The sequence below is a fragment of the Triturus cristatus genome, chromosome 7 (genome assembly GCF_964204655.1).
Source record: "Triturus cristatus chromosome 7, aTriCri1.1, whole genome shotgun sequence".
Lineage (NCBI taxonomy): Eukaryota > Metazoa > Chordata > Amphibia > Caudata > Salamandridae > Triturus > Triturus cristatus.
In genome coordinates, this window is record NC_140590.1 from 1609880229 (window position 1) to 1609892728 (window position 12500).

Below are 12500 nucleotides of genomic sequence, written 5' to 3' on the forward strand. Positions count from 1 at the left end.
CGCAGCCCTTCCCTTCCTAAGGTGCATACGCACAAATATAAGTGCAATGGTCCCTGAGGCTCCCGTTCCTCCTGTATCCATTCCAGTGCCTACTGCCTGAATCTCATTGGATCTAGTGGCATTAAGGGCTTTGATTGATCAAACTGTGACAGCTGCTATTGACAAACGCTTCCCTGCTCCACTCTCCTCCAAACTATGTACACCTAGACAATGTGACCGCGGACACACTGAGTAGAGTGTTTCTAACATCAACAGAGTATAAAACAAGAGGAATCAATGTCATGTCATCTTATCTCTTTTGCCACAAGGTCTCATCTTTACTTTGCCTCCTGATTACGGCATTTCTCCACACAGTCAATAGGTAGAGGGCTCTGGGGATTCAGCTTGGCTGAGAAGGTTCTAGTTTCCTCTCTTCAGAAAACTCATAGGATAGCATTGTTTTTCACCTTTTTTGCCATTATCCTCTATGTTGTCCTCTACCTATTCTGTCAATCGTGACTAAGTAAAAATTTACAACCTGGCCTCTGAAAGGTGTAATTTAGAAGTATTTCATGAGGTTGATCTTGCAATCTAATAGGCCCGTTGTTCATTCACCCTTAAGCCATACCAGCTTTGGGTATCAGTTAAGTAATGGTATTCCTCTAGAGATCTAAACTCTCTTTCCTGGCACGCTCTTTGTTTTCTTGACTTTCTCCATGAGGGTTTGCTTTTGAATCTAACTCTCACTGCTCTACATTGTCAGCTGGCTGCCTTTAAGTCTTTTCGTTCTCCACAAAATAATCTAGGTTCTTTACTGAAGCAAACTCCTCACCTATTATGAAGCTTTGAGGTGTCTCATCCATCCTACTAGCGATCTCCCTTTTGCCCTCAAGCCACTCCAATCAGCTTCCTTGAACCCCTGGAAGAACCTCTATAAATTGTCTGCTTCGCTCACCATTGACTACAGAACCTACATTCTCCTCGGTGACCTCAACGTTCACCTAGAAGACTGAAATGACCCCTTCTCCACAGCACTCCTCGAAAGCTGGACCAACATTGGACTCACCGAGCCCGTCACAGAACAAACACACACCGCAGGACACGCACTGGACCCCATCTATAGCACAAGCGACAGCATCAAATACAACTCCACCACACAGCTCACATGGACCGACCACTGCATCAACCACTTCCAAATCAACACACCTCGAGTCAACACCCTTACTAGTTTTAGCACTCTAAGACACAGCTCGGGAAACATCACAGAATCAGACTGGGTCAGCACACTCAGCACTGATAAACCTAGCCCCACAACCTAGACAAAGACATCAACAACTGGATCAAAAACTGCGCAAGCTCCCAAGCACCCATCACACCCAACAAGCATAGTAGATCAAACAAGCAGGCTAGCTGGTACACATAAGACTTCCAAGACACCAAACAACACTGTAAACAGCTAGTAGGGAAATGGAAAACCTGCCACAACACCATGGACAGAACTGCCTACAAGGCGTTACTCAGACACTGCCACCAGAAAATTACAGATCCTAAGAAAAAAGCACTAGTTGACCGCATCCAAGGAAGAACAGCAGCACAGAGATCTTCTCGATCATTAAGGATTTTACCTCGCCCTCAACCACTGTCAACAACATTGCTGCCTCTCAACAACTCTGCAACATCCTATACAACCTCTTCCACAGCAAAATTCCAAACATCTTCAGCAACTTCGCACACCAATCCAACCCCAGAGAACTCATTGCTAACCTACCCACCACCAACCAAGACGGCTACCTGACCAAATGGACAACCCTCACCAGAAACAACACAGCAGCAATCATGTGGACCATCCACTCAGGGGCCCCAACAGACTCATGCCCCCACAACATATACAGCCTGGGAACATCACTAATCAGCACCTCCATGAGACACATCATCAACACCTCCATCACATCCACCAATTTCCCGGATGAATAGAAAATTGCAGAAATCGGAGCCCTCCTCAAAAAGTTCACAGCCTACCTGAATCAACTGAACAACTTCAGAGTCCTCTCCCTGCTCGCCTATCCAGCCAAAGTGATTGAGAAGGCCATTAACAAGCCACCCACAACCCACCTCGAACTTCACCATCTTCTAGACAACACACAATCAGTATTCTGAAAGGACCACAGCAGCGAATCAGCACTCATTGTGGCCACCAAGGACATTCAAAACATCCTAAACCTCAGAGAAACAGCAGCCCTCATCCTGCACAACCTCTTTGTGGCCTTCAACACTGTCTCCCATAACACCCTCATCGGAAGACTCCATGAGATCGGCATACAAGGATCGGCACTCAAATGGACATGTTCCTTCCTCACGAAAGAACCCGAAGGGCCACCCTCCAAATCTGAGATCAAGCAACTGATATGTGGAGTTCCTTAGGGATCATGCCTCAGCCCCACTTTTTCAACATATACATGACACCGCTTGCCGACATCATCCAATCACAAGACATCACCGTCATCTCCTACAACAATGAAACTCAACTCATTCTATCCCTGACGGACAAGAAAAATAACCACCAGAACCAGGTTTACTAACTGCATGACCATGGGAGCAGGCTGGATGCGAACCAACTGCTTGAAGCTCAACTCCGAAAAGACGGATTTACTGGTCTTCGGCAGCAAGACCTCCCAATGGGATTCCACCTGGTGGTCTTTGGAGCTAGGACCAACACCTACAACAACAGACCACGCAAGAAACCTAGGGATTATCCTATACAACAAGCTCAACATGACGAGTCAACGCAGTGTGCACATCATGTTTCTACATCCTATGCATGTTGCGAAAGATCTTAAAATGGTTGCCTCAGAAAACCTCATCACTAGCAGGTTGGACTCTCTCTATGCCGGAATCTCCTAACAACTCCTACACAGACTCCAGACCATCTACAACACAGCCGCAAGACACATACTCAACCGCCCACGTCGCACCCACATCACACCGCACCCCAGGAAGCTTCACTGGCTCCCCATGCACAACTGCAGCCAATTCAAACTTCTCAAGCACACAAACAAAGCCCTACACGACACAGAACCAGAATACCTGAACAGTGGCATCAAATTTCACCAACCCACCCGACACCTACGCTCTGCCTCACTCTCACACACTCCCCACATCTGCAAAAGAAAGACTGGAGGGTGCTCATTCATACTTAACAAGGCTGTGTTTTGGTAGTTATTACCCTCTGCTAGCAGACTGGGTGATATTGGGTTACTTCTTTCCTCTGAACCTTTACTTGTGTTTTTTATCAGAAGGTTAATTCTTATGCCTTTATTCTTATGCCACTTTCCCAACTTTCTACCAAAGAATGGAATCAGGAGGCTAACCTTCCATATCTGTATACTTTTCTTTTTTCAGCCTCTACATTTATTGAATGTTGAGAGAGATGCTCAGATATACCTACAGTATAAATTAGACTTTCCTAAATCTGACTTTCATTTGTGACATTTGCTGCCTGATTTTTCCATGCTTCTGAGTGAGAAGGTCTGGGTTGAGGGGAAGCTTCTCATAGGGGACCACTGATACATTGAGTAGTGTTGTGAACCAGGGCTGTCATGCCCATGTGGGAACCACTAGTATGAGTGCGAGAGATGTTCGCCTGAGCTTCCGAACAAGAAACGGAAGAAGAGGGAGAGGCGGAAAAGTGTAGGCAAGTATACCTGACCAGTTCATCCATAGAGAGCATTGCCCTTGAATAGAGAACCTGGAAGCAAAGTTTGGCATTTGGTGTTGTCCGCAGTTGCGTACAGATCTATATGTGGTAACCCCCACTTGTGGAAGTAAGGGAGGAGGACTCGAGGTGAAGTTCCCACTTGAGGACTTGATGCCACATTCTGCTTAGGAGGTCGGCAAAATCGTTGTCTGTTCCCAGAAGGTGTTCCACTAACAGATGAATGTTGTGATGTAGAACACAATGCCAAATGGTCTGAGATAGGTGTGATAACTGTAGTGAATGTGCTTCCCCCTGTTTTTGTAAATAGCACATGGTTGTCATATTGTCTGTCCGGACTAAAACAATTTTGCTGATCAGGTGAGGTATAAAAGCTTTTAACGCTAAGTGAACTTCCTGAAGCTCTAGGTAGTTGATGTGGAGACCTTTGTGTTTGGTGTTCCAGAGACCCTGGACTGTGAGATCCTGTAAGTAAGCACCCAGCCAGTGGTGCATCAGTTGTCAGGATAATGTGGGGAACAGGATCTAGAAAAGGCCGCCTCTTTAACAAGTTGTTTATGTTCCACCATTGGAGAGAGTGATGAGTGCACCTGTCTATCAACACTAGATCCTCTAATTGATCCTGTGACTGAGATCACTGATGTGCTAGACATTCCTTTAGAGGACGCATGTGTAGTCGTGCATGTGGCACTATGGCGAGGCAGGAGGCCATCATACCCAGTAGTTCTCACTGTCAACTGTTGATTGACTTGGAAATGTAGTAGTAGCAATTGGACATTTTGGATTCTTACTGTATTGGGATAGGCCAATCCCAGTTGTGTGTTCGAGATAACCCCCAGATAAGGTTGAAACTGTAAAGGTTGAGGATGAGATTTGTGGACACTGATGGTGAAGCCTAGCTGATGGAGCAGATCCATGGTATTTTCAGTGTGTTGCTGGCACAGAGGAAGAGTGCTGGCTTAGATAAGCTAGTCGTCGAGATACGGGAACAAATGGATGTTTTGTCTGAGTAAATGTGCTTCTACCACTGCTAGGCATTTGGTGAATACCCAAGGTGTAGGAGTCACCCCAAATGGGAGGACTTTAAATTGGTAATGTGTGCCTGCTATCACAAATCCGAGGTTTTTGTCAAGTGCTGGATGTATGGGAATGTGAAAATAAGCATCCTTTAAGTCTAGAGCTGACCGGAAGTTGCCTTGTTGGAGAAGTGGGATCACATCTTGGAGAGTGACAGTATGGAAATGCTCTGACAGGATACAATGATTTAAGGGCCATAGATCTGAGATTGGCCACAAAGATCCAGCCAGTTTGCTGATTGTTTTCCACCGTGGGCGGCAAGGACTGCAAGCCCCAGCCTGCACAGTGGCTCGTACGCCGCCACCGCCAGTTCCGTTGCGCCAGGAGGTGCTTAAAGCTCATCTCCCTAAATTTGTCATCTCTCAACAGCTGACTTTTAATACACAAGTAAAATGCAATAAATGCATATTGTCCCTTCAATTAACAGGGTGCTCCTTTTTTCATACATAAATTCATTGACTTCTCTTTCTCCCACTAGAACCATATGCTCTTCCTCTTATGTGCTTCTGCAATTCTGCCTTTCAACAAGACATGGTCTGCAGACCATGCCTTCAACATGATAGCTTATCTGGAGCTACCTTTCTCAGACAATACATAATAATGAACTTTATGCAGCTTCTAGAAAAAAAACCTAGACTTGAATCTTTACCCAAAAAGCCTCTTATCTGTACTTGCGCTGGGCTGTCCTCATCAACAAGCACTCACTTTGGTGGTATAATCTGCACTTTACAAGTGATAGTCAAACCAGTGCACGTCAGAGAATTATTTTGATGTCAAAACCAATTCAAGTCATAGGACTGATACTGATTTCATCACCAGCACAAGTCACACCATAAGTACATATGTCCGTGCCAATGAATGTCTCAACAGTTACTGATGTGAGTATTAATGCATGTTATTTAAGAGATACTGGTCCCAGCACCAATGTATGTCACAGGGAAGAAAATCATGTCAACAAAAATGCAAGTCACCAAGATTGATGCCAATGTCAGAGCTAACTGATCGCTGGAAATATCTTTTTGACATATTGGTCCATATGTAGTCTTGTTTCTCAAGCGCTTCCTTACATTTTTCCGGGATATTTTCCTGACATCATGCACATGCTTGACGTTTCCTTCATGCCTGGTAGTCCCAACAGCAATAGAGTCTCCACAAACCTCCGAAGCAATATAGATGTCCACTTTAAATCCAAGATCCTTTAAAACTAAATAGCCTAAAACAGAAGACAAGATAATATACATTGTTTCGAATATCATCAGAAACCAATGCTTTTTCCATACATTCTCTACACATCTGATCCTGCTCAGATCAGTTATCTTCTTCATACTTCCCTCCCATGCAATCATCTTTTTTCTGCAAACTTGTCCTTAGCCCTTGCTCTCATGCCTTTCTTTGTCCCTCCTCTCATGATATTACCTGTAAACTTTTCCAGAACACCATTTCATGCTTCTCACTGCTCTTCATGTCTTTACGTCTCTCTCTAAACTTCTCTGTCCTTCACCTTCAGCCGCTTCCTGGATATGCCTTATTGCACAGACAGCTGTATGGTAATAACTCATGCAGCAGTAAATCCCAAATCTCTCGACCTGCTCCATTTTTTTTGTAGCAAAAACTGAAGGGACTCACCAGTTGCTATTCCATCAAAAAGGGACAAGACACGTATAGGCCGACGTTTTTCAACTGGGACTACTGGATACATCTGGAGAGCTTCCTGTAGAAAACATAAAAATGAAATGTCAAAGCATTAATGGGAATTGTGTAATAAAACATACAAAATAAAAGGTAAGGTACGGCGGGTAGCATCTAAAATCTCTTCAGTTTAGTTCCTCCATCTCTCCACAGCGCCACATTGACAAGCTATCAGAAAATGTGCATATTATCATCTGATGTTCAAGAACCTACTCAGGAAGCAAAGCAATCGCTGATTTCAGGGCCTGGGCTTGGAGAAGTGTAGAACTAATGAGCAGAAATAGAGCACAAAAGATCTTATGGACAAAGCTAAGATTACAGAGCTGGCTCATGCCTGGTCCGTATATCAGCAAGGGGACACTTTTGAGGATGTCACCGGAGTTCAAAATGAGTAAAAAGAACAATAGTTACTTACCTGTAATCTGTGGTTCTCCAGTATTGGTATCTTTCATAGATTCACATGCCTGAATCATTCCCCGTCGTCGGAGTGGAAGTCCCACGGTACATAAAAAAGCAATAATTATGCACATAATGACCATAACATAGGTAACCTAGAACCAGGAAGTAAAGTAGCCATAAACTACAAGGAAAAAAAAAACATCCACATCTACGACTTGTCCAAGTTATTATATACAGTCCGAACTGCAGCCAATCAGGCGACAGCACCCTCTAGAATGCTCTCCTCAGAGGCTGAGGCTCTCAGATTTTCTCGCACAAGAGTGAACCAAGTGATAAGAGCATAAACCAGCCTCTGAGGGGAGGTGGGTGGGTTGCATGTGAATCTATGAAAGATATCAATACTGGAGAACCACAGATTACAGGTAAGTAACTATTGTTCTTCTCCAGTACTGGGGTATCTTTCATAGATTCACATGCCTGAATCAGAGTAGAAAGCAGTACGCCAATAATGCTCGTAAGACGCTATTTGTAACATAAACATATGTACAAAAGACATTATGCAATAACATACCGAGAATGCTATACTATGCATAAATACATGTATATATATATATATATGGATATACAGGGCAATGCTATGATATATAATAATCATGTCTGAAATGCGTCTGAGAAACAGTACAGAGGAGGAGGGAAGAACAGAGGCTCACCTTATTTAAAAAGATTACGGAGAACCGCTTGTCCCACTGACGTATCTGCATCACTGGCAGCTTCCAAACAGTAGTGCTTGGTAAAAGTGTGTCTGCTGGACCAAGCTGCAGCTCTGCAAATTTGATGAAGAGGCACACCCGCAAAGAGAGCATACCCGCAAAGAGATTGCTCTTGTAGAATGTGCTCTCTGAGTTGTTTGCAATGGTCTTCCTGCTTGCTGATGGCAGAGGCAAATTGCGGCAGAAATCCAACGAGCTATAGTCTGCTTGGATACTGAATGTCCCTGCCGCATCCTTCCGTAGGCTACAAATAGCTGTTCAGATTTACGGATTGCAGAAGTCAGTTGTAAATAGAACTTGAGACATCTTCTAATGTCAAGGGAATGCAAAGTTCTTTCCGCATGTGATTGAGGATTAGGAAAGAAAGTTTTTAAAATGATGGGCTCGTTGAGATGGAAGTCCGAAGGTACTTTAGGCAGAAAACTGGGGTTAGTGCGTAGCACTACTGAGTTCGAGGTGAATTGATGAAAAGGTGGATTAGCAGTAAAAGCTTGAATGTCACTGACTCTCCTAGCTGATGTTAAAGCCAATAGCAGAGACACTTTCCACAATAGAAATTTCAAATCCACTTTATGAATAGGCTCAAAGGGGTGCCGCATGAGTTGTGCAAGCACCACATTAAGATGCCAGGATGGAGGTGGGGGCGCCGGATAGGAGGAAACATCCGAAACAATCCTTTGAAGAACTGCTGAATGATCCTAGCTGAATAGAGAGAATTGGAACCATCTTGCCGAAACCTTGAAATAGCTGCCAAAAATACTTTCAGAGTAGAATGGGACAGGCCTGATCTTGCCAAGTGTAAAAAGAACAGTAAAATCTGTTCCGGTTTTGCATGAATTGGATGAATATTGGCAGATTGACACCATATGCAAAATCTCTTCCATTTAAGCCGGTACGTTTTAACAGTGGCAGGCGCTCGAGCGTTGGCTAACACTTCCTTACAATCAATAGGAATGTTCAGATGTGCGAATTCAAGGTGTTCAGGCGCCAGGCTGCTAATTTCAGAGAGGCAGGGTCCGGGTGGCAGATCCGTCCGTTCTGGATGGATAAGAGGTTCGGTATTGGTCGAAGCTGAATGGGATTGCATTCTGAGAGAAGAAGAAGTTCGGTAAACCAGAACTGGCTAGGCCATCTGGGTGCGATGAGAATTAGGCGACAAAGTTCTCTCTTCATCTTCCGGAGAACTCTGGGAACCAACAGTATCGGAGGAAAGGCGTAAGCATATATCTGCGACCAATTCATCGAAAATGCATTCCCACGTGACCCCTTGTGGGGAAGTCAACTTGCAAAGAATGGGCATTTGCTGTGCTGATTGGTCGCAAACAGGTCCAGTTCAGGGCGACCCCACTCCTGAAAGACCCGATTCAACGTTGGTTGATGTAACTCCCACTCATGATTGGATACTGTCGATCTGCTGAGGGAATCCGCTAGCACATTGGAGACTCCTGGAACATGGATCGCTGATAGGCTGATTCTGTGTCGTATCGCCCAGTCCCAGATTTCTTGGGCTTGAAGAGAGAGAAGGGCAGACTTTGTTGCTCCTTGTTTGTTCAAGTAGTGCATACTCGTAGTGTTGTGTGTCCGAATTAGTACTGAAGTTCCCAGGATGATGGTTCGAAAGTATTTTAGGGCTAAAAAGATGGCTCGTAATTCTAGAAGGTTGATATGCCATGTCCTTTGCTGGACGTTCCACTTGCCGTTGACCGTCATCCCTTGAAGGTGTGCCCCCATCCCTCGAGGGATGCATCTGTGGTGATGGTAAAATTTGGAACTTCTACCAGGAATGCACATCCTTTTTTCACGTTCTTTCTTAGAGTCCACCAGAGTAAGGCTTCTCGCATCCGAGGAGTGATGCGAATGATGTCGAGCGACCCCGAAATCTGCAACCATTGGTGGTTGAGCTCCTCTTGCAGGGGCCTCATTCTGAGACGGCAGTTGGGTATCAAAGGGATGCAGGAAGAGATCATCCCTAAAAAAGACTTGAACAGCCGGACTGAAATGCACCTTTTTGATTGTAAAAGGCGGGCTAGCTTGCAGATTTTTTGTTGTCTTTCGTTTGAGACAAATGCCTGGGTAAGCTGAGTGTCTAACGTGGCTTCCAAGAAGGTCTTTCTTTGTGATGGAACAAGATGAGACTTGTCGAGGTTGATGGAGAGACCTAGAGATTGGAAAAGAGACAGACATCTTTGAATGTGTGCGCTTGCAGTTGGAAAAGAATTCGCCTTGATAAGACAGTCGTTCAGGTATGGAAAGATTTGAGTCCCTTCCAGACAAAGGTGTGCGGCCACTGGTTCCAGAACCTTGGTAAATACACAGGGTGTTGAACGTAGTCCGAAAGGAAGGACTTTGAACTGAAAGTCCCTGCCAGCCACTCTGAACCGCAAGAATTTTCTGTGTCTGGGTAGGATTGGCACATGGAAGTAGGCGTCTTGGAGGTCGAGGGTAGCCATGTAATCCCCCGCCGAGAGGAACTGAAGGATTTTTTGAAGCGTTAACATCTGGAAGGATAATTTCCTCAGGTATTTGTTGGGGGAGCGAAGATCGAGGATGGGGCGCCATTCTCCTGACTTTTTCATTATCAGGAAAAATCTCAAATAAAATCCTGTTCCTCTTTGTAAATGAGGGACCTTTTCTATCGCTCCCTTTCGAATCATCACATTTATTTGGGAAAAAAGCTCCTTGAGATGAGCAGGAGGTGGGCCCTCGGGAGGAGAGTTTGGAGGAATCTTTATGAACTCTAGAACATGGCCTCTGGCCACGATGTCCAGGACCCACTTGTCTGATGTGATAGCGGACCAGTTCGAGTAACATTGGGAGATTCTTCCTCCAACTTTTAAAGGGGAAGGCGGTAGAAGTAGTGGCAGGTGGCGGTTCTCATTCCTTTTTAGCTGAATCCCGTCCACGGTAGGAGGGCCTTCTTTTATTTTGCAAATAGGAGGTATTTCGCTGTCCGTATGACTGTTGCCTTTGGGACTGATATCGCTGATTGCCTTGAAAGGACTGGTATGACGTTTGTTGGTTGTAGCCTCCTCTACTGGAAAAGGATCCGCGCCCCTTAGCACCCCCCGAAAGGGCATCTTGCGAAATTGAAGAGTACCGAGAGATCTTGTCGTCTCGGTATCTTTTTTAATGGCCTGAAGGGCCTCTTCGACATGCTGGCCAAATAGTGATTCCCCATCAAACGGCATATCAATAATCTTTGCCTGAACCCCCTGGCGAAAAGATGTCGATTTCAGCCAGCCTTGCCTTCGCAGAACTGCAGCACCCGCTAGCTGCCTAAGTCCTGTGGATGCAACATCCACAGCCGAATCTATTATCTCAGCAGAGATACGCTCCCCTTCTTGTAAGATCTTTAAGGCCTCAGACTTTGATGGTTCCGGCAACATGTTGATGTAGGGAGAGATGTCCGACCACATCTGTCTGTCATATCGCCCTTATATGGCCCGTGAATTAGCAGTACAGACGGTCGTCGCTGCCATGGTGGAAACCTTCTTCCCAATAGCATCCAGTCGTCTGCCGTCCCTGTCTGGAGGAGCTGTGATTGGAGAGGAGGGGTTTCTAGCTCATCTTTGTGCCGCTTGGGCAATAACAGAGTCAGCTTTCGGCTGGCCTATGAGGCATGCAGGTGAGTTATCTGGTGCCTTATACTTTTTGCCTAGTCGAGGCAACACCGCAGGAATAGAAGCAGGCGCTGTCATGACCTTCAATCCTTCCTTCCAAATGAAATCAATAATGGGAATGGTCCGTATCGGTTTCCTTGGCTGATCCTTAAAATCGTAGAGGAAGCACTCATCCTTCTTTTGTTTCCATCGGTAGAAGGAACCTTTGTGTTGCCCTATCCATAAGGAGATGAAAGCCTCCGATATCGACTGGAGGAGAGTCAATGGGAGCTGGAGTTGAAGGGGACGGAGTGTGAACTTGGCAGTCGTCCCACTCCGTAAGAAGAGATCTATTGTGCACTTCTCCTTCTTCCCTATCATCGTCAGTGTGTTAACATCATGGGAATGAAGAGACCGTACTGTAGAAGGTGGTCTGGGAGACCTTAAAGAAGAGCCAGAAGCTTGAGGCATAGGTGTCGATGGAATGGACTCTGCCGATTCAGATGGAGGAAAACGGCGATAATAATCGTCCAACATGTATTGCAGATTGTTTAGCAGAGCTAAAGGCATATGTGCTGTAGGTATCGTGTCAGGAGCTGGAGCTACAGACTCCAGAAAAGGATCTTCCTCCGGGTCATCCTCCTGATATTTAATAAGCAATTCCGAAGGGCTCCTGGCAGTGCGAAATCTGTCATCCTTTTCGGACGCCTCATCATCCTCCCCAGAGTCCAGTAATTGCTCTGGTACCTCAATAGGTACTTTGGTAGGGGAGATATGCAATGGAGAGAAGGCCTCCAACGAAGAACCACGTCTCTGTAGTAAAGAAGATGTTGTCATAGACGGGGCAGAGGAGGCCGTGGCAGTAGATGCAGACCAAACCTGCAATTCTGTGCAAGATGACAATTGTAGCGTCGACGAGGGGGCTGTCGACGGTATTGTTGTCGATTGAGCTGGTGTCAAGTAAATAACCGTCGACGAGGCAGTTGTCGTCGACGATGCGGTAATCTTAGACGACGAGGTGGTCGTCGAGGACAAGACAGTCTTCGACGACGAGGGGGCCGTCGTCGAGGCAGTCTTCGACGACGAGGCGACCGTCGACGAGGCAATTGTCGACGAGATCTTTCTAACCTTCGCCGTCGACGGGGCGTCAGCGGTAGATGTAATTTCCTTCATCGACAAGATGGGCTTCACAGAGACAGAGACTATCGTCGACGGAGATGAAGCTGATGACATGATAATTTTTGGTCTCTGGGATGAGAAGGTAACAGTCGAAGT

The 12500-nt window shown here is 45.6% G+C and overlaps 1 protein-coding gene across 4 annotated transcripts in view; it reads right to left on the bottom strand.

Moving 5' to 3' along the window:
• Positions 1-12500, bottom strand: part of DNMT3B (DNA methyltransferase 3 beta) — a 511613-nt gene that overhangs the window by 134603 nt on the left and 364510 nt on the right. For all 4 annotated transcript variants that reach the window (XR_014966866.1, XM_085619485.1, XM_085619484.1 and 1 more), the window contains 2 exons: positions 6395-6479; positions 5836-5981 (listed from right to left, as the gene is read on the bottom strand). Coding sequence is in view for 3 of the 4 variants with exons in the window: in XM_085619485.1 (XP_085475611.1) it covers positions 5836-5981; positions 6395-6479 (231 nt within the window). In the remaining variant the exon portion in view is untranslated. The remainder of the gene's footprint in view (positions 1-5835; positions 5982-6394; positions 6480-12500) is intronic.